The sequence below is a fragment of the Zootoca vivipara genome, chromosome 5 (assembly GCF_965207765.1).
Source record: "Zootoca vivipara chromosome 5, rZooViv2.hap1.1, whole genome shotgun sequence".
Classification (NCBI taxonomy): Eukaryota; Metazoa; Chordata; class Lepidosauria; order Squamata; family Lacertidae; genus Zootoca; species Zootoca vivipara.
This window is the reverse complement of record NC_142588.1, coordinates 63,298,053-63,324,257: the sequence shown is the minus strand read 5'-3', so window position 1 is coordinate 63,324,257 and position 26,205 is coordinate 63,298,053. Positions and strand designations below refer to the sequence as shown.

General features: G+C 45.5%; 1 protein-coding gene across 2 annotated transcripts in view; it reads left to right on the top strand.

Annotated features, from left to right (window-relative positions):
- The first annotated feature begins 18,901 nt into the window (after window positions 1–18,901).
- The window catches only part of LOC118093423 (glypican-5), a 385,759-nt gene continuing 378,455 nt past the window's right edge, over window positions 18,902–26,205 (top strand). The window contains exon 1 of one of the 2 annotated variants that reach the window (XM_035132482.3): window positions 18,902–19,810. In XM_035132482.3, the coding sequence (XP_034988373.2) occupies window positions 19,618–19,810 (193 nt within the window). In that variant the 5' untranslated portion in view covers window positions 18,902–19,617. The remainder of the gene's footprint in view (window positions 19,811–26,205) is intronic. The other variant, XM_035132483.3, reaches the window with a different exon arrangement.

The window sequence follows — 26,205 nt, the reverse complement described above, 5'->3', positions numbered from 1 at the left end:
GTCCCTTTACCTTTACCTTTTATCACCATCTATATTTCAGCTTTATCTCTCACCAACGGTAGCTATTCATTTTACAACTAGTTGATATGGAGGAATTGGCAGGGGAAGCTAGTCACAGCCCGCAGATAAGACATCATCACCTGCTAATCTTTGGAGATCATGTTACTGTTAAGGGCAAAGGCAAGAGCTAGTTGGGAGGGGGGGGAATAACACCAAGAGTGACTTCCCACATGCTGTTTTGGGCTTCCCGCTTATCAAAGTTCTCCCTGACTTTCCACTAATAAAGAAAATAGTGATGGAGCAAAGAGCCCAATTCTGTCCCATTTCAGTCTTACTGACACTGAGTCAGAGGTCAATTCCATCCCTTTATTTATTTATTTTAATTTATTAAATTTTTTAATTCCATTTCTTTATGAGTGGATGGCTGGAGGGTGGGGGAGGAGGAGGAAGAGAAGCATGAAAAAAATCCACATCCAAATTGCACACACAATTTTTCAACACATTCATCCTCGAAACACACATTCTGTGCACACCTTTTATGTAAAATATGCTCATTGATGTGCATGTTCTGTCCACCAGAACTACACTGAAAAATCCATAGAAGTTGGGTTCTGATCTGCAAGCAGGTTCAAGAGTGTTGGATTGGTTTGATCTGCTGTGAAAAGTGGACCAAATTAATTCCTCCCCCACCTATATCTGAAAACAGCATCTGTGAAGAAGCATACCATCTCTATTTTTGATAGTATGCCTTCCTGCAGTTAGGTTTTCACTGGTGCTAAATGTGTGTGTGCTTAAAAAACACAAAACCTTTGCTTATGTGTCTCTCTGTATGTGGCAAGGAATACATCAAGCAACCAAATACTGTAGAATGTTGAAAGTTACTTTTACAATACAGTCTCATGCATGCTACTCAGAAGAAAGCCCTACTGAGTTTAATAACCATTATATCCAGCTAACTGTATGTAGAAGTGTAACTTTCTAATGTCATCCTATGCATATTTACTCAGAAATAAGTCCTAATATGTTGCATGGTACTTACTTCCAGGAAACTGTTCTTAGGCTGTGTAGACATACATTTAAAGCACTTGACTTCTCCCAAAGAATCCTGGGAACTCTTGTTTCTTTAAGGATGCCTGAAATTGTAGCTCTGTGAGGGGTAAACTATTGTTCTCAGAATTATTTGGGAGGAATCATGTACTTTAAATGTATTGTGCATACGGTGTGTGTACACAGCCTCAGTCTGGCAAAACATTTTTTAAATACAGTTGATATTCGGACAATTTTGGAGATGTTTAGATAGACAATATTCAAGTTTCGTGTAAGAAATGGCTAGTCAATTCATTACAAAGACATTTTCTCTGGAAAACATTCCCATATTTAATGGGAAATCTTCCAGGGATTTATTTAATATTTAAGATGACCAACCAATTTCCATTCAACAGCTTGAAGATCCTTATTTAATATTGGAAAAGATTAATGGGAAGTCTGGAAATGATGACAAGCTGAGAGAAAAGGCAGCTTCCCAAACCAGCACTCTTTACACCTCTTGGTACTGCATTTCACTTAATACAAACTAATGGGCAGTTGGGGAAAACTCTTGAAGTGATTCAAGAACCAGGTGAGACATTTGGTGGAGGTCCTTAGCCAGATGCTTCATTAACAGTCTTCCAGGATAAGCTGAAGAAAGGAGCTCAGTACGCAAAAAGTAGAAGAATGTATCAGTTGGAGAAGAGAGAGTGTGTGTAAATCAGGGTTTCCCAAACTTGGATCTCCAGCTGTTTTTGGACTACAACTTCCATCATCCCTAGCTAACAAGACCAGTGGTCAGAGGTAATGGGAATTGTAGTCCAAAAACAGCTGGAGATCCAAGTATGGGAAACCCTGGTGGAAATTGATATGTGCCAGTAGCAGGGAAAGAAGGAAGTAGAGAAGCCACTTATGAGTCATGAAGAAAGATGTCCTGCAAATGTTATCAACTAGATTTTTCTTCTGTGTTGCTAAGGGGACAGTGTCCTTTACCTGCCCAAGGGAAAGTTAAAGTTGTTCAGCAGAATCCCTGATTTCGACCTTGTGTCGAAATGAATGAGATTTCAATCCCAACAGTGAGTTTCAAAGCTTCACTGCAGAAGAGTCTTAAAACTAGTTACATATAGGTAAAGGTAAAGGGACCCCTGACCATTAGGTCCAGTCATGACCGACTCTGGGGTTGCGCGCTCATCTCGCATTATTGGCCGAGGGAGCCGGCGTATAGCTTCCAGGTCATGTGGCCAGCATTGCAAAGCCACTTCTGGTGAACCAGAGCAGCACATGGAAACGCCGTTTACCTTCCCGCTGTAGCGGTTCCTATTTATCTACTTGCATTTTGACGTGCTTTTGAACTGCTAGGTTGGCAGGAGCTGGGACCAAGCAACGGGAGCTCACCCCGTCACAGGGATTCGAACCGATGACCTTCTAATCAGCAAGCCTTAGGCTCAGTGGTTTAATAACAAAGTAACACATTGCACTCATGTAGCAGGAAATGCGGTCCATTCCTTTAAGTCATTTAATGCAATCTGGAACTTCTCTCTCTCTTTTATGCTGGAAGCTCCTTCTCCCAACATGCTGAGCTGGTGAACTCTCTGGTGGGTTCCCACAACACAGAGATGTGGATTTCTCACGTATCAGCTTCCTGCTGACGATAGCTGCTTGGGTTTACTGTATTAGCTATAGTGAAAGCTCCTGTTTCATGTAAACTTATTTTTACGGGAATTTTAAATACAGCACATTCAAACACAGCATTTTATGTATATTAAACAGGAAACCAATTTGCTTAAAACTTGCATGGGCTACATATGTAGGTTCAAATAATTTCTATAATTTAAATAGCAATGCACTGCTTCTCACAAACTGGCTTGTGTTAATATGCAACTTCAAGGTTCCTCCTCTTATTTCTCCAGTTTTGCCAACTCTTCCTTTTTAGGGTTTCTTTATCTTTAAATCAGGTTGTAAAGCAGGACATATGGCTCTTCTAAGAGGAAGGACCAGGCCCGGGTTAGAGACAGGTCAGAACTTTATTACTTCCTACTTGGGCAATAGGTTAGCCTGGTGAAAAGGGGGAGATGTCTCCTGCACCTTTAACAGTGGCGCAGAAGAAGCCATTTTAGCAGGTTTAGCTTGTCACCTAATGAGCAAGGACTTCTGTGTTAACTCAGTTGCAGGTGCCTGCATTGGAAACGACTGAAGAAAGCAGATCACATGTGCAGCTCTCGTTCCCTGTAACAAAGCAGAGAGAGGAACTATTAATTGTTATTAATATTGCTACTATTTATATTAGTTGCTTTTTTCAGAAAGGTGAACTTACTGTGCTGTTCTAAAAGTTCAAGGGTCCCCCACCCCCCAATCTGAAAATATAAGGTAGAATTTAAACTTGCACTGTTGGAACATTGTCTGCACAAACATACAGTGGTACCTCGGTTTATGAACACATTTGGTTCAAGAAGTCTGTTCATAAACTGAAGCGTTCATAAACTGAAGCGGACTTTTCCATTGAAAGTAATGGAAAGTGAGAGAGAGAGAGAGAGAGAGAGAGAGAGAGAGAGAGAGAGAGAGAGAGAGAGAGAGAGAGAGAGAGAGAGAGAGAGCCAGTTCCATCCGTATTAACCAGGGACGAGCCCAAAATCCACAGCAAAGGTGCAAACCAACAAAAAACAGAACTGCAGGGGTGAGGAGAGTAGTGGCGGAGCTCCATGCTCCGGCACCAGGGGGGTGGGGTGGAGAGCAGGTGGGGCGGGGCTGGTGCGTGTCCAGAGGGCATGGCACACCGCCCGCAGGGGCATAGCGTGCGTCCTGGGGGCGTGGTGCCCAGCACAGGCAGGGGACAGCCACGATGGCACCCCATCGGGATCGCGCTGCCGGGGGCGGTGTGCTCCCCCCGCACTCCTCTTCCTCCGCCACTGGGGGAGAGAGGAAAGACGAACCAACACTTGAAATATGCCATTTTCTGTAGCCCAGATGTGGGTTCCAGATGAGCAGTCTTCACTCCAATATGCTTTCCTGCTTGCCTCATTAGTAGCCAGCCGGCAACAAGCCAAATGATGGAAGGCTAAGGCTAGGCTATGAACAGATCTCAGAGCCAAGCAGTGGCAGCTGCACCACCCCTTAGCTTCCTCCACTTGCTGCCTCCCCACACACCTGCATATCAGACACAATGGGGTGCCTCCACCATGGTTGATACCGAGGAACTTGCTACACACTCTCTTCTATTGAAAGTGTTGCAAATGAGTACGAATCGCCTCCTGTTTGAGGTAGCAAGTGGCTGTGGATTTTGGTCATTTCAGGGTGTGGATAGTTGCACATCAGATGGAAGGGGCAAGCCTGAAAACAGAGCAGCTGCTGAGATGGCTGGAAATGTTAATTGGAGGTGAATTGTGATATATTTATGGGCTTGGAGAAAACACTGTAGATGTAGCAAATGAATAAACTTCAAAGGTGATAATCAAGCCAGTATCAGGAGGAATGGATGGGGTATATGTAGCTTGCTAGGAACACTTTAGCCTCTGTTGTGAATATTGGGGTTGTTGAATCCAAACAAACTAGTTGACAGATCTATAATTTCTGCCAGCAATAGATCTAAACTGGATATTTGTCCTTTAGAAGCCACAGCATATGTGATGGGCTTTCTGGCTCATGAGGCATTTGGGCTACATTGTGGTACTCGTGCACTTCAGGCACTTTTAGAGACAATCAATGAAGATGATTCACAGCCCATTCCAAATTAAAATTGTGGATTTTTCTGTTTCCTGGTAAAAGCAAAAACGTTCCAGTTTTCCGTTCAGACAAAAATGCAAAAAAAAGCATTCAAGTATACACTGCCAACGTTTCAAATTGACTGCAGTGTGAGAAATCAATTTCCAGACCAATGCAATTTAAAACTGTATTTACCTTCAGAGATGGTGATAGCATAGCAAGGTACTTGGCATGTTCCAGAGGCTAACCCTTTGCATGCCATTTTGTCAGAAACTCTGGCTTTCAAATGCCTGAAATGAATAATGATGTTGATGTGACAAATATGTGTCTCCAGTCAAGTGTGCCTTGCAGCACAATTGGCCTGGATTTTGTTTTAAACTGCTTATGATACTGTGTTTTTAATTATTGTAACCTGCCCTGGGACCTTAAGCAACTCCCATCGGCACCAGAAAGCATTGCTAATGGTTCGGCAGATTGGAGTTGTACGGTAATCTGACCACATCTCCACCCCTGTGTTATAGGGACACAGACTGGCCAACTAAGATGTGCAGACATGCCTGCTTTTTGTATGACAAACATGTGTTTGTGGACATATAGTGAATGAAGCAATGCAAGAAGCAAAAGGCTCACTAAATTAAATAAGAGAACCGGCCATTGACTATTAACGATAACTAGCTGAATGGTGTTTCTAGAATAAAGTACCCTTTAAAGCAAGTCATTATTCATTAAGTAAATTATTCAGCAGACCCATGCATCCTCCTAGCTTTCCTCTGACAGAATTCCAATTGAAATTAGTGCACACTGTCTGAATAAAGTATATAGGAATGGGAAGTATTCCCAATGAAGTTACTGTGTCCGTGTTGCAAATAAGAGCTAAAGTTTGGCTTGTACTCAGGGCAATTGAGCCAAACTGGGAGTTACAGGCAGCATATGCTTTTAAAGGTTGTGGTCAGTGGTGAATGAGTGGGGAATGGCTCCCTTATACTTTCCATTATTATTATTATTATTATTATTATTATTATTATTATTATTATTATTATTATTCTCAAATTCAACTACTTCTAGCTGTTTTTCTCTGTAGGGTAGAAATCACATGCAACTCCCTTGGGGGGAGAGGATGACTTTGAATGGACAAATGGCAAAGAAAGGGTTGACCCCCCCCCCCTCTTGGTTATTGATGTATTTGTTGCATCTTCTGTTACCAGGCTATAATAGAAAATGTAATATAACATAATTTAAAACAGAAAAGAACCTCAAATTCCCCTTCTTTATAATCTGGATTACAACCCACTGAGGTTTTCTCTTTTCTTTCTTTCTTTCTTTCTTTCTTTCTTTCTTTCTTTCTTTCTTTCTTTCTTTCTTTCTTATACTGCTATGCATCTATTTGTAATGTATAGTTTGCTCCATCCTGTTTGTTCTAATTAAGAATTGGCTCTACTTCCCCTCCCCCAGCTCAGTCCCTGCTCCTCCCTTGCCCTTCAGTTCATAGAAATGAACAATGGGAAGGGACCATGAGGGTCATCTAGTCCAACCCCCTGCAAGCTGGCATGGTGTGATCACTGCTTGTTATGTTAAATGTCACAATAATTCTTTATATTCCCCTGTTCACCCTTTGTATTCCCTAAAGCGTTTCAGTGGCCTGATTTGCATATAACTGTAAGCCATGGTTAATATTGTTGTTGTTGTTTAGTCGTTTAGTCGTGTCCGACTCTTCGTGACCCCATGGACCATAGCACGCCAGGCACTCCTGTCTTGCACTGCCTCCCGCAGTTTGGTCAAACTCATGTTCGTAGCTTCGAGAACACTGTCCAACCATCTCATCCTCTGTCGTCCCCTTCTCCTAGTGCCCTCAATCTTTCCCAACATCAGGGTCTTTTCCAAGGATTCTTCTCTTCTCATGAGGTGGCCAAAGTATTGGAGCCTCAGCTTCACGATCTGTCCTTCCAGGGAGCACTCAGGGCTGATTTCCTTAAGAATGGATAGGTTTGATCTTCTTGCAGTCCATGGGACTCTCAAGAGTCTCCTCCAGCACCATAATTCAAAAGCATCAATTCTTCGGCGATCAGCCTTCTTTATGGTCCAGCTCTCACTTCCATACATCACTACTGGGAAAACCATAGCTTTAACTATATGGACCTTTGTCGGCAAGGTGATGTCTCTGCTTTTTAAGATGCTGTCTAGGTTTGTCATTGCTTTTCTCCCAAGAAGCAGGCGTCTTTTAATTTCGTGACTGCTGTCACCATCTGCAGTGATCAAGGAGCCCAAGAAAGTAAAATCTCTCACTGCCTCCATTTCTTCCCCTTCTATTTGCCAGGAGGTGATGGGACCAGTGGCCATGATCTTGGTTTTTTTGATGTTGAGCTTCAGACCATATTTTGCGCTCTCCTCTTTCACCCTCATTAAAAGGTTCTTTAATTCCTCCTCGCTTTCTGCCATCAAGGTTGTGTCATCTGCATATCTGAGGTTGTTGATATTTCTTCCGGCAATCTTAATTCCGGCTTGGGATTCATCTAGTCCAGCCTTTCGCATGATGAATTCTGCATATAAGTTAAATAAGCAGGGAGACAATATACAACCTTGTCGTACTCCTTTCCCAATTTTGAACCAATCAGTTGTTCCATATCCAGTTCTAACTGTACCTTCTTGTCCCACATAGAGATTTCTCAGGAGACAGATGAGGTGATCAGGCACTCCCATTTCTTTAAGAACTTGCCATAGTTTGCTGTGGTCGACACAGTCAAAGGCTTTTGCATAGTCAATGAAGCAGAAGTAGACGTTTTTCTGGAACTCTCTAGCTTTCTCCATAATCCAGCGCATGTTTGCTATTTGGTCTCTGGTTCCTCTGCCCTTTCGAAATCCAGCTTGCACTTCTGGGAGTTCTCGGTCCACATACTGCCTAAGCCTGCCTTGTAGAATTTTAAGCATAACCTTGCTAGCGTGTGAAATGAGTGCAATTGTGCGGTAGTTGGAGCATTCTTTGGCACTGCCCTTCTTTGGAATTGGGATGTAGACTGATCTTCTCCAATCCTCTGGCCATTGCTGAGTTTTCCAAACTTGCTGGCATATTGGGTGTAGCACCTTAACAGCATCATCTTTTAAAATTTTAAATAGTTCAGCTGGAATATCATCACTTCCACTGGCCTTGTTATTAGCAGTGCTTTCTAAGGCCCATTTGACTTCACTCTCCAAGATGTCTGGCTCAAGGTCAGCAACCACACTACCTGGGGTGTACGAGACCTCCATATCTTTCTGGTATAATTCCTCTGTGTATTCCTGCCACCTCTTCTTGATGTCTTCTGCTTCTGTTAGGTCCTTACCACTTTTATCCTTGATTATGGTAATCTTTGTACGAAATGCTCCTTTCATATCTCCAATTTTCTTGAACAGATCTCTGGTTTTCCCCATTCTATTGTTTTCCTCTATTTCTTTGCATTGCTCATTTAAGAAGACCCTCTTGTCTCTCCTTGCTGTTTTTTGGAAATCTGCATTCAGTTTCCTGTATCTTTCCCTATCTCCCTTGCATTTTGCTTGCCTCCTCTCCTCCGCTATTTGTAAGGCCTCGTTGGACAGCCATTTTGCTTTCTTGCATTTCCTTTTCCTTGGGATGGTTTTCGTTGCTGCCTCCTGTATAATGTTACGAGCCTCCATCCATAGTTCTTCAGGCACTCTGTCCACCAAATCTAAATCCTTAAACCTGTTCCTCACTTCCACTGTGTATTCATAAGGGATTTGATTCAGATTGTATCTTACTGGCCCAGTGGTTTTTCCTACTTTCTTCAGTTTAAGCTGGAATTTTGCTATAAGAAGCTGATGATCTGAGTTACAGTCAGCTCCAGGTCTTGTTTTTGCTGACTGTATAGAGCTTCTCCATCTTTGGCTGCAGAGAATATAATCAATCTGATTTCGATGCTGCCCATTTGGTGATATCCATGTGTAGAGTCGTCTCTTGTGTTGTTGGAAGAGAGTGTTTGTGATGACCAGCTTGTTCTCTTGACAGAACTCTATTAGCCTTTGCCCTGCTTCATTTTGAACTCCAAGGCCAAACTTGCCAGTTGTTCCTTTTATCTCTTGATTCCGTTCTTTAGCATTCCAATCCCCTGTAATGAGAAGAACATTCTTCTTTGGTGTCATTTCTAGAAGGTGTTGTAGGTCTTCATAGAATTGGTCAATTTCACTTTCTTCAGCACCGGTAGTTGGTGCATAAACTTGTATTACCGTGATGTTAAAAGGTCTGCCTTGGATTCGTATCGAGATCATTCTGTCATTTTTGAGATTGCATCCCATTACAGCTTTTGCCACTCTTTTGTTGACTATGAGGGCCACTCCATTTCTACTACAGGATTCTTGCCCACAATAGTAGATATGATAGTCACCCGAACTGAATTCGCCCATTCCCTTCCATTTTAGTTCACTGATGCCCAGGATGTCGATATTTATTCTTGTCATCTCATTTTTGACCACATCCAGCTTACCTCCATTCATGGTTCTTACATTCCAGGTTCCTATGCAATATTTTTCTTTACAGCATCGGACTTTCCTTTCGCTTCCAGGCATATCCGCAACTGAGCGTCCTTTCGGCTTTGGCCCAGCCGCTTCATCAGCTCTGAATCTACTTGTACTTGTCCTCCGCTCTTCCTCAGTAGCATGTTGTACGCCTTCCGACCTGAGGGGCTCATCTTCCAGCGTCATAACTTTTATATGCCTGTTGTTTTTGTCCATGGAGTTTTCTTGGCAGGGATACTGGAGTGGCTTGCCAGTTCCTTCTCCAGGTGGATCACGTTTAGTCAAAACTCTCCACTATGACCTGTCCATCTTGGGTGGCCCTGCATGGCATAGCTCATAGCTTCTCTGAGTTATTCAAGCCCCTTCGCCACGACAAGGCATTGATCCATGAGGGGGTTAATATTAACCATGGTTAAAGCTGAGGCATCTGGCAGATGATCACTTAAACCTTCAGCCTGCAAAAAAACCCCACAACTATTTCAAGAACATGACTATGTCAAACGATCACCAACACTTGGTTAATGCTAGGCTTATAGATATCTCCCTGCTGTGAATACAAACACAATCTTAGCCCACCCTGTCTGTCAGCATCAGCCGCAGGAATAAAGATCTTGCTATTGTCCTCACTCTTGCCAAAGTATTGATCGATCCCAGGTTCTGTGCAAATATTGGGATTTTGAATTCAAAAGTTTTCAACCCATCAACACTCACATTCACAGTTGTTAGACTTATTGGTGCAACAATAACAAAGAGATCCCAAATGCTGTCAGGTTTGCATTTGATCAGTGGATTTTGGAGTTTAAGAATTAGCATTGGAAGTTCCAGTCCCACATTTTGGAAAGTGAGCAGCATAAATGAAAGCAGCTGAAAAGTTGATTTGAAAAGAAAAAAGCAGTTGGGCATGTGCTGGGGTGTGGGCAGACTGACGTTCCATTTGACACCCTGAAACTTGAGGGGCGTGGCAGAGGGGCATTGCCTTGATGCCAAGGTTCAAATACCTTAAAAATAAAACCAATAGTGCTCTGAATCCAATATTCATCTACTTCCGCCCCCCCCCAACATAGCTGTTTTCATGAAAGCAAAGAATTAAAGTACTTTCTTCCCTACCCAGATTTTGTTTTATTTGACTAAAGTGAGTAAAAAGAAGACTAAAATTTTAATGTAAGCATGGTACTTAAATAGTACTTCCATATATATATTTTACTGCTAGTCTTTAAAGAAAAAATGCAGATACTTTTGATTGCAGTTATGGGCATAGCTGCCAAGTTATCCCTTTTTTAAAGGGATTTTCCCTGATGCTGAATAGGCTTCCTCGCGAGAAAAGGGAAAACTTGGCAGCTATGGTTATGGGGGTTTTCAAAGGTAAAATTGGCTGCAGGTGGGCACTTCATTGCTGTTTGAGGTCTGAACATATTGGATCTTAAGTGTTTTAAAAATCAGATCTAATGACAGATGAAATTGACAAAGCCAGGTGTCTTTTCTTTTCTTTTTTTTAAGACCGCGAGTATGCAGGACTCCATAAAACCTAGTCTCTGTTGTACCATTGCTTTGGTTTCTTCAAAAGAGCTATTTCAACAAATGTAGAAAACCAACTAATGCTGCAGAGAGCTACATTTCTGGTTTTTTGTTCTCTCTGTTTGCTAAGCTCCTTTCCTTCTTTCTGCCCTCACCCATGAACACCACTGCTCTCTTATAGCCAGCTGACACTAAAATTCCTAGGCCACTACAGTATTGTGCTTGAGGAAGGCCTTTTCTTGGGAAATCCCACATGGAGGGGGGGCAACCAGCAGAGGGCCCTTCTTGGTGCATGCTAACATGGCACACACCCATTTCCAACCCACTGCATTTTCAAAATATAAAATCTCAAATCTTTTCCTATCACTCGTACAAATACCTCCATTGATGACAGGCAGCCAGGAGATGAAGCTCAATATAAGGCTTGTTAACGTCTCATTGAACTTAAATTCAGCTGCCCTGATATGCCCCATACAATATCGCCATCCAATGTAATACAAATTAAGTACAGTGGCACCTCGGTTTAAGTACACAATTGGTTCCAGACGTCTGTACTTAACCTGAAGCGTACTTAACCTGAAGCGAACTTTCCCACTGAAAGTAATGGAAAGTGGATTAATCCATTCCAGACGGGTCTGCGGAGTACTTAAACTGAAAGTACTCAAACAGAGGCGTACTTAAGCCGAGGTATGACTGTATCAGAAGAAGCAATCAAAATGCAATTAAAAGTCAACACAAACATTTAATAGGATGGATGTTCTCTTTTATCTTGAATCCAGAAACTTAAGAAGAGCCTTCACGCTCGCCCGAAGCTCAGCATTGCCCTCGCCAGTGCTGCTAGGCTCATTCGGAAAGATCCCATACGAGCAGAGACTCTGCTCCTGCCCGTTGGGGGAAGTAGGCAGCCCTGAACATCTTTTTTTTAGATGCCCTCTGTTCGATAAGGTACGTAGAGATACCATCGCCCCCATTCTGGAGAGCCTGGCAGACCTCCCAGATAAGGCCAAACTAAAGGCCCTACTACTAGGAAAGGAGCAAAAGTTAACTCGGATGGTAGCCAGATTCTGCACCCAGATCTGCAGGACCAGTCTCCCCCCCCCCAAGAACAAGACAGCCATTGGAATAGTAAACGCGGGATTGGACTGTGGGAAGTAGTTCCTTCGCTCGGGTACGAAACTGAGAACTTTGAGCAGCAAACATAGCCCCTTCAAACTTATAGACTCTTATATCCACCCCGAATGACAACCCCCATAGCCCTGTAAAGCATTTTTATTTTAATGGCTGGTATACGACCGTAATGAAGCTTGATTGATTGATTGATTGAAAGTCAACACAAACATTTAATAGGATGGATGTTCCAGCTCCTGTTTTCAACCACAAACCCGCAGATATGCCGTGGACCATTTGAACAAAGCTCACAGACCACTGGTGGTCCACAGACCACTATTTGGGAACCCCAGGCCAGGTCTACAATCTCCGTAAATAGATATAGACTGGTTCTATGTACTAACTTGCTTTCTCATTTTCAGATAATATTTTCAAATGCCCAAAGGGTTACAAAGTTCAAATAATAACTAGAAAAAATAGGGTGACAAGTAGAAGGCAGGGCTCCTTCCCTTTTAACAGTTGGAAGAGGAATTTTTTCAACAGGTGTGGCTCACCTCACAAGCTACACTTGTTGAAAAATCCCCTATTCTTGTTTATATTCCAAAAATATGTATATATTGTATTTATTCTGAAAATATTGGTGACATGCCTTGTTTTATTACTTTTCTTGTCCTAGATACATTTTACAACCTGTTTTACACATGAGCAGCTAATCCAATTATGTTTGCAAAACTCCTCCTGCATTCCAGCACAAGATTGTTATAAACTGCAGACTTGGGAAGGAACTGTCCCACTCCCTGCTTCTTGTCTCGTCTCCCCCACCTTTTGGTTTTTCATCCTACCAGATGTTAGAAGCTGGATCAGTATTCTGGAGCATTTTCATTTGTCTTATTAAGGGCACCACCTTATTCTTTATTTTGGAGCTCTTCCTCCTCCCCACCCACTAAATTGACTATCATGACAGCCTATGCCAGGCTTCCTCAACCTTGGCCCTCCAGATGTTTTGAAACTACAATTCCCATCATCCCTGACCGCTGGTCCTGCTAGCTAGGGATCATGGGAGTTGTAGGCCAAAATGGAGGGCCGAGGTTGAGGAAGCCTGGCCTATGCTATTAGAGATGCAGAAGGTCTGTCTTCCCCCTCCATGCTCAGAAGTGACTTTTGATGCTGCTTTGCCCAGTTCCAAAATGGCCCATAGCTGCCAAGTCTCCCGTTTTCCCCGGGAAAACCCCCTTTTTACTTACCTTTTCCCGGTGGTTTCCCCGTATCACTTTGTCTCCCGTTTTTCTCCGTTATTTTCTCCTACCGGTGGCCATTTTTTTTCTTTCCGATTTGCCCTTCTATGGGCACCAAAAATGGCCGCCGCCAGCTTCAAAAGCCGCATGTACGCATGTCCGGAAGTGCATAGACGCCACTTCCGGTGTTGGCGGCGGCCATTTTGGTGCCCATAGATGGGCGGAGCGTCACCGGAAGTTGTGTCGGAGCACTTCCTGACATGCGCACAAGCGATTTTCGAAGCCGGCGGCAGCCATTTTAGGTGCCCATAGAAGGGCAAAGCGACACCGGAAGTTACATTGACGCAACTTCCGGTGTCAAATGGCTGCCAGTCCCGGATTCTGCAGCCCGGAACTTGGAAGGTAAGACCGCGCCAGAAGTCGCACTGCAGCCATTTTGGAACTGGGCAGAGCAGCATCAAAAGTCGCTTCTGAGCATGCTTTGCCCAGTTCCAAAATGGCCGCCGCACCAGAATAAACCGGGGGGAAACAAAAAAATCCGTTTTTTCAGCTAGGAACAGCTGGGAAAACAGGGATTTCCCGGGGAAAACGGGAGACTTGGCAGCTATGGTCCAACCATCTCATCGTCTGTCGTCCCTTTCTCCTTGTGCCCTCAATCTTTCCCAACATCAGGGACTCCAACATTTCTCCAGTGAAAATAGGGATGTCTCACCCCATAATGATAATTTTACTATTTATACCCCACACATCTTACCAGGTTCCCCAACCACTCTGGGTAGCTTCCAACATATATAAAGCATAATAAAACATTAAACATTTTAAAAAGAGTTCCCTATGCAAGATTGCCTTCAGACAGCTTGGGGGTTGGATAACTCCATAACCTCCAACATTTCTCCAGTGAAAATAGGGACATTCCAGAATCAAATCAGAAAGCAGGACGGCTTCTCTAAATGAGGGACGTCCCTGGAAAATAGGACACTTGGAGGGTCTGTGAGTAAAGCCACTTTCAGTGCCCTCTCTAGATACAGTAATCGTATATGGCATCCCTTTTAAAGTATGATTAGCAGCTCTGAGATTATTGAGGGCCTCATTTAAATAACAGCTAAGTACTCCCCCCCCCCAAAAAAATCATGCCAGCTGAATCATGAAGGCTTAATAAAAGTGCAGATAACTTACTTGGCCACTGTAAATACTTGACTGGTGGTGTTAATGACTATAAATAGGAGCCACTCAATCATGTGCTTTATTGGTATATCATTTTAGGCACAGGACTGTGTTTTATAACTAGAGGCTTATAGACAACCTCATACTACAACCGGTACAGAAATAGATTTCATGGCCAGCAGGACTTAATTATGATGTTTCACTTGGTGGGAACTGACAATGAATGCACTACAAGGTTTACATGACTGAGAGGAACTGACATTACTAATATTCCTTTGCTACTACAGGTGGTAGTTATTTCTTGGAGACAATGGATATATATATATATATGCATGCACAGTCATCTTACATTGTTTTGCCAGGAAATTGGTTGGCCTGTGTGTTTCTAGAAGCTGAAAGAATCTAATGGGCAGATGTATCAAAATGGGCCGAGAAAGAGTGATCATGTATCTTACTTGAGAGTGGGCAGCCCTGTATTTGAAGGACTCCTCTCCTTGAGCCCTCCCCAGATGTTCTGCAATACAGCATTTATCACCTCTACCCTCTAAATATTATCCGGAGGGAGGTGTTTCTTGTGGCGGGGCTCCTTCGTAATAGCAGTGGTGCGTGTCCTTCTCTCCCCACTTTCCTGCTGCTGTTGCCACACAGGAAGTGGAACCGGCGATCATTTTGCATCCGTCACAATGCCGCAGTCATTCTGAGACACTGTGGCAGCCACCACAAAAAAATGGCCTGTTGTCTTTGTCCATGGAGTTTTCTTGGCAGGGATACTGGAGTGGCTTGCCAGTTTTGCTATGGTTTTCCCAGCTATGGTTTTCCCAGTAGTGATGTATGGAAGTGGGAGCTGGACCATAAAGAAGGCTGATTGCCGAAGAATTGATGCTTTTGAATTATGGTGCTGGAGGAGACTCTTGAGAGTCCCATGGACTGCAAGAAGATCAAACCTATCCATTCTTAAGGAAATCAGCCCTGAGTGCTCACTGGAAGGACAGATCGTGAAGCTGAGGCTCCAATACTTTGGCCACATCATGAGAAGAGAAGAATCCTTGGAAAAGACCCTGATGTTGGGAAAGATTGAGGGCACTAGGAGAAGGGGACGACAGAGGGTGAGATGGTTGGACAGTGTTCTCGAAGCTACGAACATGAGTTTGACCAAACTGTGGGAGGCAGTGCAAGACAGGAGTGCCTGGCGTGCTCTGGTCCATGGGGTCACGAAGAGTCGGACACGACTAAACGAATAAACAACAACAATATTTGGCCACTTGGTTCTCCGTTTTGTGGGTGGCGGAAGGTAAACTATCCCCTGATTTTGGTTTGATGAAAGGTGGTTTCAAAGCTGAACAAATAAATAAATAAATTCTCAGAAAACTCTGGAGGAATTTTGGCCCTTACCAACTGTTTCTGGTGGGAGGGCGAAAATTCTTCCGCTGATGGCAGATACCCTGGTGCTAAACATCAGCAAACATTACTGGGATGAGAGACAGATCAGATAAGGCTGTTTCTCCAGGAGTTTGCTGTGTGCACTGGACTTACCATACGAGCTATTTTGCTTGTCTTTCTGTTTCTTCTCTCTCATATCTTTCCAGAAGCCTCTCACAGCTCCAACACCAGCAGTAGCACGGCTTCATACAGAGACTTAGTGTTTGCTTATTTTTCACCTCTTAGAGTTTGAACCAAGAAATAGCTGCCGAGCCCTTTGAACATTGGAATTACCTAGCCAACAGTTTTATGATGAAATCCTAGAACATGCTCACTACGTGGCCTTCTCATGTCCAGGGCAACAAGAGAGACCGTCAAACCTATTCTCTGCTTATCAGTACTGCTTCCCTGAGGCACATTTGCATTTATATACAAAGAGTTTTCAATCACAGCTGAGTTTACATAGGCAAGCTGGGGAGCACAGAATTTCCAGACAGAGATAGAATTGTTCAAAAATCAGAACATCACCACGGCTTATAAAGCTGTGTTCCCATAGCCTCGCAACAGCATGCTGGAATTTGGGCATGCAATTGATTATTTGAATCTGGAGGTGAAAATTGACCTGATCATGCGTCATTTCCAGGGCGGCTCCAGAGTGTGTTGGCTGCCTCAGGTGGCAAATGCTGGGAGGGGTGGTGAGTTATCAGAAACAGAGCTGTGTGCTTTATTCAAGCTGTCGCATGCCACCTAAACTAGCTTCGTGTCCTTGAAGAATGCTGTCCCATCACCAGTGGTGGAGCATATGCCCACGCTGCCCAGGGTGGGTGCACTCCCGAAAGGGGTGGGGGCGTGCTCCTGAGGGGGGGCAGGGCATGGAGGGGGGGCGCACCCACTGATCCTGCTTCCTTCCTCTCCCCTTCCCTTCCCCCTCCATTATTTACTCGCCTGCCTGCCTGCCTGCGAGTGTCCCGGGAGGCTTGCCGCCGCCAGCGCACCACCAGGACACTTGCAGGCAGGCAAGCAGGGGAGAGAATGGGAAGGAGGCAGGCGAGTAAATAACAGAGGGAGAAGGGAAGGGGAGAGGAAGGAAGCCGGGTTGGTGGGTGCGTGCAATGTCCGCTGCGGGTGCCAGCGCCGCCTGCCGCGGGTGCACGAGATGCCCGGTGTGGGAGGAGCGCCGCCACGAAGATCCATTCCAGGGGGGATTTTGTCACCCCCCTAGAGATGGCACCTGGGGCGGGCCGCTCCCCCACCCCACCCCCACCTTTGTCCACCAGTGTTAAAGTAACATTAATAGGCAAGCCTGTCTGGCTTGTATGTGGAATGGGAGGGGCAGTGAAATGCATTGGGTTGGCCCTGGTCTTCTCCTCCTGATTGGTCGCAACCAATGGTTTATCGGTGGGTCCCTTCCAATTCTACAATTCTATGATTCTCTGCTACATTCTTGTTTACATTCTTAAAAAATGTGCATATTGTATATATTCTAAAAATATTGATGAGGTGCCCCCCCCCTTTTTTTTTACCTTTTTGGTCCGTTTAGCCCTAGATACATTTTACAACCTGTTTTACACTTGAGCAGCTAATCCAATTATGTTTGCAAAACTCCTCCTGCATTCCAGCACAAGATTGTTATAAACTGCAGACTTGGGAAGGAACTGCCCCACTCCCTGCTTCTTGTCTCGTCTCCCCCACCTTTTGGTTTTACATCCTACCAGATGTTAGAAGCTGGATCAGTATTCTGGAGCTTTTTCGTTGGTCTTAGTAAGGGCATCACCTTATTCTTGATTTTGGAGCTCTTCCTCCACCCACTAAATTGACTAGCATGACAGCCTGTGCTTTTTGTTTGTTATCTGTCGACCATGGCATGGTTAAGTTCAAGAAAGACCATGGAAATTGCTCTTTCTTAGGACTATTTCTGATTCTGAACAATTCTAGCATAATTCCACCAGGATGTGCTGGCTGGGGCTGATGGGAGTTGTAGTCCAACGACATCTGACTGGCACCAGGTTGGTGACGGCTGATTCATTGTTAAAAAGCAGCAGTTGCTATTCACCCTTTGCTGCTTTCTAGTACTGAAAATAATGACAGGAGCTGAGCCTTGCTTCAAATTAAGCTCTGCATATGATTGGTGTGCACTGAAGTTTTTTCTTCCTCCATCCTGCCCCCTGCCCTTGGCAGTGCTCCCAAGTCTTAATAGATGCACATATGGCAGAAATTCAACATGTGAAGCTTTTTTCATCACTACAGTACTTCAGCTCAGGAAAAGATACACCTGTTGAATTATGCCTCTTGAGCAGCTGTTAAAAGGCACATGATCCTTGCTAAAAATAAAAAGGTGGCAACCCTAATGGTGTGTTTGGGTGTGTGCATAAGCTGCTCATGTGGGGGTAAGTTCCAAAGAACACAATGAAACTTATTTCTGAGTGGGCATGGAATTGTGGGATTTTTCAGCGTTAGAAGGGACCTTGTCCAACTCCCTGCTCAGTGCATGAATCTTGCAACATGGAAGATCCAGCTACCAATCATGATCTGAAGAGCATGCCTCTGAATACCAGTAACCGGAGAACAATGAGGAGAGGGAGGAAACTTTGGCTCTCATGTCCTGTTGTGGGCTTCCCATAGGCATCTGCCTGTCACCAAGGGAAACGGGATTCTGGATTAAATAGGGCGTTGGTCTGATCTAGCTGCACTGTCAATTATTCTGTTCAGAAGTACTGTACAGTTGCATTTGCTTTCTTCAGCGATGCCTTCCTGAAGAATGTGTCTGGTGGACACGAACTTCATAATCTAGGAGTGCCAGGTTTGTTTTCATTCTTTAGGGTTTCTTGCTTTCTTTGACAACAGCTTTCCCTATATATATTGACATCACTGGAGCTTTACCCAGGCATGGAGAGAAAGGATATCTTTTGCAAACCAAGCTGCTGTTATAACCCACAGAAGCCGGTGTGACACCCAAGCCGTTTCAAAGCCCAAGACGGCACACGTGCATAAACTTGACGCAACCTCCCACGGCGCGATTTAGGTCTTTTCTTTGAATAGTCACGCATGTGCACCTAACTGGGTCGCACTTTTCAAAAATCGGGTCCCCGCAGTATAATCTGATCACGGGCTACGGCTCACAGCAAGTGCCAAGCAAGGGCTGTCCCGCAGTCCTTGAAGAAGTTCCCTGGCACTCCAAGCCCCCCCCCCCGCACCCCCTGCGTTACAGCAGACAGTCGTTCCTCGGCGACTTTGCACGCACGGGATATTGCTGCGTCAGTGTGTGTGTTTAAAGGAGATTTCCTCAATATTTTTTCCCCTCTCTCCTTAAAGTGGGGATTATTTATTTATTTAAAGGAGCCTAATTATAGCAACAAGCCAATGAGCGAGTTTTGCCTCTCCCCCTTTCAGAGACATACCCTACTGTGTGAGGAGGGCTGGGCCGCCAGGACCACGACCACCTCCCGCCAGACGCGTTCATTGGAGGTAGAGCCGCTTGGAGGACGAAGAGGAGGAGGAGGAGGAGGAGGGTAGGGAAGGGAAAAGGCACGTTTCGAACGTTAGCGTTTTCCCTGGTCTGTACCGGACCGCCTTTGCGAGCGTTCCACGGTTCGAACGCTGAGTGGGGAAAGGAAAGGGAAACCCCCACGTTCGCAGGCTCTCAACGTTCGGAGGCTGGAACGTTGCCGCTCTCAGCGTTCGGCAGGCAGCGCGCGGTCTTGAGCGGGGCTCCTTCCTTTTAAATCTCACTCCACCGGCCACCCCTTTCCTCAACTCGCAACTTTGCCCAGTGCAACTTTGCTCATAGCTTGCTCGGCGGCGGTGCCACCCATTTCCACCCGATTCCTCCCCCCCCCCCCGGCCGCCGCGCGTCCACCCACTTCCCTTGTGTTTGTTCTGATTGACTTTTTCTGGGGACGTGCTGGGCGTCCCTGGCTTATCTCCTCCGTCCCTGGTGGGGAATGTGGAAATGGCCGGTGACAGGAGCCCTGGGGTCTTCTTGTGCCGGCGACGCTTTGGGCTCCTGCTGCTGGCGACGGCGGCGGCCGGACTGTGCGGCGGGGTCTCCGGAGTCAAGAATCCCAGCTGCCACGAAGTGAGGACGGCGTTTCAGATCCGACAGATCGGCCCCCTCAAGCTGGTGCCCGATGTTCCCACGGCCGGTCAGTATCCACACATGCACCCCCTTCTCTTCCCCTTTACACCAGCGGTCTCCCAAGGCTTCCCCGTGGGGTTGGGGGTTGTGACGCGCTTAACCCCGGTTCCTTGCCCTGCTTAGGGCACCTGGGAATGGTTACAAGAGCTGGAGGTAGGGCCGCCTTTTGACAGAGCAGGGCGGCTCGGGAAGAGGTGCTAGAGCGGGTGGGGGAAAGCCGAGGGAGTTGAAATGGACGCGGCGGCAGCTGAAGGAGCGGTCAATGGGCCGTGGGCAGAATAGCCCCCGGGGCTGCTCCGAGCGTCTGCTGCTGCAACTTGGTTTGCTCAGGCTGAGCTGTTGCTCGGACCCAGCGCTTAGAGAGGAGGTCGTTGCAATTCCCTGGAAATTCTTTTGATTCCCCCCACTTTGACCCTGGAGGTTGTGGGTGGTGGGGACTGGGGGCTCTTGGTGACCCGTTTGAATGGGCGCACACCTCTCCAACACAATCCTCGTACTGATAAGATACATGAGGGCAAGCAGGTGGGCAGAGGTTGCTGGCTGATTGCTGGTGGGAGGAACACGGGAGGGGCAGGATTGAGACCTGTGGCACCGCAGAGAGACAGAGAGGAGAGAGTGGCAGTGCAGGTGTCTGGTCCCAATAACCTTGGGAACGGTAGTTTGTGTGGGTGTTGGGGAATTATAGCACAGTGGGGGGTAAGCTACAGTTCCCAGGATTTGGGGGTGTGTGGGTGGGATGTGCTTTAAATGTAGGGTATGCGCACAACCCAGGTGTACAAGTGAGTAAAAGCAGGGAATTTGTTCAAGGTGCCTCATTTTTTTTTTGCTTGTTTACTTCTGGGTGTTTGTGTGCAGCAGTGGGGTTTGGGTTGAGTCCTCACAGCTGTGCTACCAAGTGGAGGCAGTGACTCACCCACTTACTCAGGATGACCCTGCTAGGCTCAATCCTTCCCACCCTGTTACCCAAGGAGAGAGAGAGCCTCAGAGGGAGACAGCAGGCTGGTGAAAAGAAGTAGTGCATTGCTGCTCTTTGCAACCATCATTTGCCCTGTCTTCTCCAGCATGCTGTTCCTGCATGGTTGGATGAGGCAAGCAATGGTTTCAAGAACTAATTGCCACCTGTCTCCCTCTCTCTGGGAGTCTCTTACCTGCTCCCTTGCCTACTTTTTTAAGTGGCAGCCTGCTAGGGAACTTTGTGCACTGGCGAGTGGACAGGAGAACTAGGCAGATGTTTCTTGCATGAGGACCCAACTTCTCGCTTGCTCACCTACACTCTCTTGTCTGGTGCTGTGGCAGGTGAGTGGGGATTAGGCCTGCCTGTGCCACCTTAGAGAGAGGGCGACCCAGTGGGCATGAGGCTTTTCATAGAATTGCAAGGAGCCCAACGGGTCATTTAACCCAACCCCCTGGCAATGCAGGTATCAGTCCAGCCCTACCCAGAGAAGTGAGAGGAGACAGTAGCTGCTCTTGTAAGGCCTACACCTCCCCACCATGGATCCTGGAAGAGAGAGGGTAAGTGGGCCCAAGGCTGAGCCCAGTGCCACTTCCTCTGGCTCACCTACATTTCCAGACCAGGGTGGCAGAGCTTCCAAAGTGAGTTGGTGGGTGAATGACTGGAGCCAGAGGTGAATGCTCCTTGCAGCCACCACTCACTTTTGTCTACTTTGGGGTGGGGGCAGAGGAGTGAACGTTCCATTGCCCCACCTTCCTTTTAAGTCTGAGTGAGATGGGCTGGTTTGTGTGGCACAGAGCAGACCCTGCCAAACCTTTTGGGGGCTGCTAGCTTTCAGCACCAGCTGGTCCATCCAGTGGCCCCTTCTGTGGCTCTGTGCCATCGGCCGCTGCCCCAGATGTGCAGGCCACCAAAGCTTTCATGGATGCTTTGGCTGAGATTCCTGCATCGCAGGGGGTTGGACTAGATGACCCTCGGATCCCATCCAGCTCTATAATTCTATGAAAGTGGCCTGTTTAGAGCAGCACCCTGGAAATGCTGGCTTGTTGTGGAATGAGTTCTAAGTGTACAACAACACATAACTTCCCTGTATTTGGCCCTATGGGAATGTAGGCAAGGATTAGGCAGGAAACACCCAACCCCCTTGGCTGCTGTGTTGTATAAGGCTACTGGGGAACACGATATGGCTAAAATGTGTGTGTTGGGCTGAGGATGTTGTAGGGCATGCTGTGTTGTATGGCATGCTGATTTCATTAAAGCCCCCTCCCCCACCTTCCCTCCAATAATTTGAGTATTGTCCAGAACTCGCAGAAATGCAAAATAGTCTTCCTGTAAATCAGGTTAATGGAAGGGAGGGTGACTCAAGCCAGAGGCACAATAGCAGTCTAACTGAATATCTACCCCGTCTGTCTGCTCCCTGTTCTAAAATAAAAAAATTCCTTCAGTAGCACCTTAAAGACCAACTAAGTTTTTATTTTGGTATGAGCTTTCGTGTGCATGCACACGAAAGCTCATACCAAAATAAAAACTTAGTTGGTCTTTAAGGTGCTACTGAAGGAATTTTTTTATTTTACTTCGATCCAGACCAACACGGCTACCTACCTGCTCCCTGTTCTGTACTTCCTAGGAACTTAATATAGCTCCTATTGTAGCCAAGCACTGCGCTGGTCAGTCTCTGTGCCCAGAGCCAGGTTGTTAGCAAATCTCTTCACCAGGCATAGAAAAATGAATCTATTGCAGCAGCAAATTAGATTGCTGGGATCATTTGGTCCAAGAAGAGAGAGAGAGAGAAAGAATATCTCTCCTAACAGGCAGTTTAGAAACTGCAGATGCAAAATATCTCTAGGTGCAAGCATACCAAGTTCTTGGAGCTATGCCAAGAAAGAATTTAACCCAGACCACTTTGTTGCAAGACTCATGCAAAGTGGAAAAAAATTTTATAGCATCAGTTTTAGTTCGGTCACAGGTGGACCACAATAAAGGACATTTTGCAGGGAAGTCAAAAGGAAACTTTTCTTGTACGGTAATTAAAAGTAGCAGCTCTGCCTTTCACTATAGTAATTGTCTGTACAGATATCAAGCACAACATTTGCTGAAATTGATACTGCGTCATGTATTATTCATTTTAGTGTATTATTCCCTCTTAAATTTATTTTGTGGGATTGGAATCTGAAGACAGGAATGGCCTCCCCCCCCCTTCCACCCCAAAGTTTCTTATATGAAAGAACTTTTTAATAATTCAATTTACAGTGACCCCTGGGTAAGTTTTGCTTCCCTCCCCTCACCCTCTTCTTTTAGCAGGTGACTGGACAATATATTGTACTTTTTTGCACCCATGCAAAGGGGCAGTTAACTTACTGTAGGATTGCTCTGTTCCTGGAAGGGAGATAGGTGGCGGTAGTTTTGGGGTCACTCTCACATAAATATGGTGCAGAAGGCATGAACTGGACTAGATGCAGCCCATTGCAGAAGCGAGGGGGTGGTGGAGATAGCTTCTAAACATGTGTGCATGGCACACTCACTCTCACACAGGCATGCACAGTCCCTCGCAGAATGGTGGGACATCATTTCCAGAGTGAGAGAATAGGACTGCACGGTAAAGCTATCAGTGCCACCCAAGTTCTATTGTTTTCAATTAACCTTTCTCCCAGGTGAGTGAGTATAGGATTGCAGCCCTACTGTCTTATCCTTTTTGTTTTGTAGGATTGCACAAGCCCTTCATGCTTGAGTACTTCTGGGCAGTGCTCAAAATCTTTTAAATGGTCTGATAGTGACTAGAGGGAAGGGGAATGCTCTTCACTGAGATGTCACAGGTACTATCCAATAGGTACCTGTGACACTCTTTCAACCAACTTTCTATCCTGTGCGCACTAGTGGGGTCATGGAAGACTGCCTTTTCTCAAAATGTTATTGTCTGAATGCTCATAAGATGTATTCCCCACCCCACCCAAATCGCTCTAGTTCAGGAAGTCATTAAGGTGTTTGACACATGATTAAAATACTCACTTTGCCTCTTCTACTCTGAAGCATCTGTTGCTATTGTCTTGGGCTGGATATCTTAACTTCTTTTGTGGCAACTCCTTACCTAAGAGCCTTGAAATTTAGTGACAATTAGAGATTTATTCTGATAGAATTGTGGAAACGGTTCTGCCTTCTCAAGCATGTTGAGGGGGAGGCAACCAGAGCAAAGGGGCAAATTTGCAATCTGAGCAATCCGGTTAATGTTATGTGTGCTGAGACTCTTATTCTGATCAGCGCCTGTACACCTGTGCCTTGGATAATGGCAACCAACACACTGTGGTGCAGTAATGAGACTTCTACTTTGGGTTGCAGGAAGTTGATGTTCTGGCATCCAATATCAAGTTTGCTTGCTGGACTTGTGCAAATCGTTAGTTATCTCTGAGTCTAACCCTCATGCCTAATTATACAAGTGATCAATGATTGGATTTCGCCACATTTCAAGTTTTTAAATTTAAAGCAGTCATGACGGGAGGCTTCAAGTTGGATTGAAGTATTTGTGTTCAGGGAGTGGCGGGGGGGCAGGACATTGTTTTAAGCTTTCCTTCCTTGCAGTATTCCTGAACAAAATTGTACCCTCCCTGGCTGCTATTTGACCCATGGATGGTGGGGAAACAAAGGTACCTGTAGCCCTGCATGGGCCTCCTGACAACAGTGAGGACTGAAGGTAAATGGTACAGGGAGCAAAGGGTTAAGCCAGGGGTCACCATTTTTTATTTTTTATTTGCCATGGGCCGGTCCACTATCCCTCAGACCTTGTGGCGGGCCGGAGAAGTGCACGGGGGGGGGGGGGGAGGAGGAGCTAGAAGAAGAGGCGAAGGGGGCAAGTAGTCCTCCTCCCCAGCCCCCAGCCCCCAGCCGCTGCACTTACCTTCCCTGGGGCTGCCGCCACCACCACCATCACTGCTGCTTCTGCTTCTCGTGGATAGGCAGAGCGAGCTCGTCCACTCCGCTCTCTGACCCACAGGAGCACCAGGGTGGCAACAGCGGTGGCGGAGGGAAGATGAGCGGTGCAAAAGAGCTGGCTCTGGAGAGGGGCTGCTTAAAATGGCACTCAGCCAGCTCAGCCCAGCCCATAGCTGTCAAGTTCTCCCCCTTTTTAAGGGAAATTCCATTATGCTGAATAGGCTTCCTCGCGAGAAAAGGGAAAACTTGACAGCTATGGCAGCCCCTTTCCTTCTCTAGGCAAGGTGGGGAGAAGCCAGGAGGAGGGAGGGAGGAGGCACCGCCGAGGTGTGTGTGAGGGAGGGGAAATGGAACGGCGCGGGGGGGGGGGGAATGGTGCAGCCCTAACGAACAGAATCCCCATGCCGATCCACGGACAGTCTGCGGGCCGGATCCTGAAGGCCATTGGGCCTGATCCGGCCCGCGTACCTTAGTTTGCCAATCCCTGGGTTAAGCCTTCCTCCTCCAGCGCTACTGCTCTGATCAGAAGCAGAGAAGCCTATCGCTGCTTCAAAGCTTTTTTTTAAAAAAAATGACATTGCAAGAACCAGTTGTGTCTCTTCCGTGTAATTTTGGTCTTTTCCTTTAAAAGGCTGAAATAATGCTTTGTGCTCCTTGGAGAGAATAAGATACATTAAGCACAGTGCTGGGAACATGAGGTGGACATCTTGAGGGGAGTGCTAATGCATATCCTTGACCTCTCATTCTGCCTCCATCTCTCCAGTAAATACAAAAATTGTGGCTTTGTACATCCTTTTTCCTTTTGTTGATCTTGCTGGACAAGATGCCAGAGAGAGCCCCACAAAGCAATTAGTTATGGTCTTTTTTGTTCCCCAATGCAACCTTTTTTATTGTGTTATAGTGGTCTTCTATCTGCATGTTGTTTGTTTTGTGCTTGCCTACATTGAACAACAAGTGTCACCACCCAAAGTATTCTTTTTTAAACATTTCAAGTTTATACATTTCATTGATTTTATAATCCACTTAACATTTCAAAGTTTGACTTCCTTCCCCCTCTTTTTGTGGTTCCTTAAATTTATTTTTTAATATCCTCTGCATATCCAAAGTCATTTAATTTGCTCTTTCAATTATCTACTTTAAATATATACTCTTATGAAACTGCAGGTTCTTACAGTAATACTGCCAATGTTTTTATATGTTTGCAATTTATCTGTATATATTCAATAAGCCATTTTCATTCTTTTATAAAAAGTTTGTTATCTTGATTTCTTATTCTTCTGGTAAGTTTCGCCATTTCTGCATATGCCATAAGTTTTTGTATCCATTCTTCCTTTGCTGGGACTTCTGCTTCTTTCCACCCAAAGTCTTGGCATTGTTGTTTTCTTTTTTTCTTTCATAAAATGTATACACTGCTTGATTGTAAAAACAAACAAACCTCAAAACAGTTTACGAAAATATAGCACAATAAAGTCAAGGGAAATTTTACAACTCTACCTTAAAACATACAAAATATAAAATACTAAAAC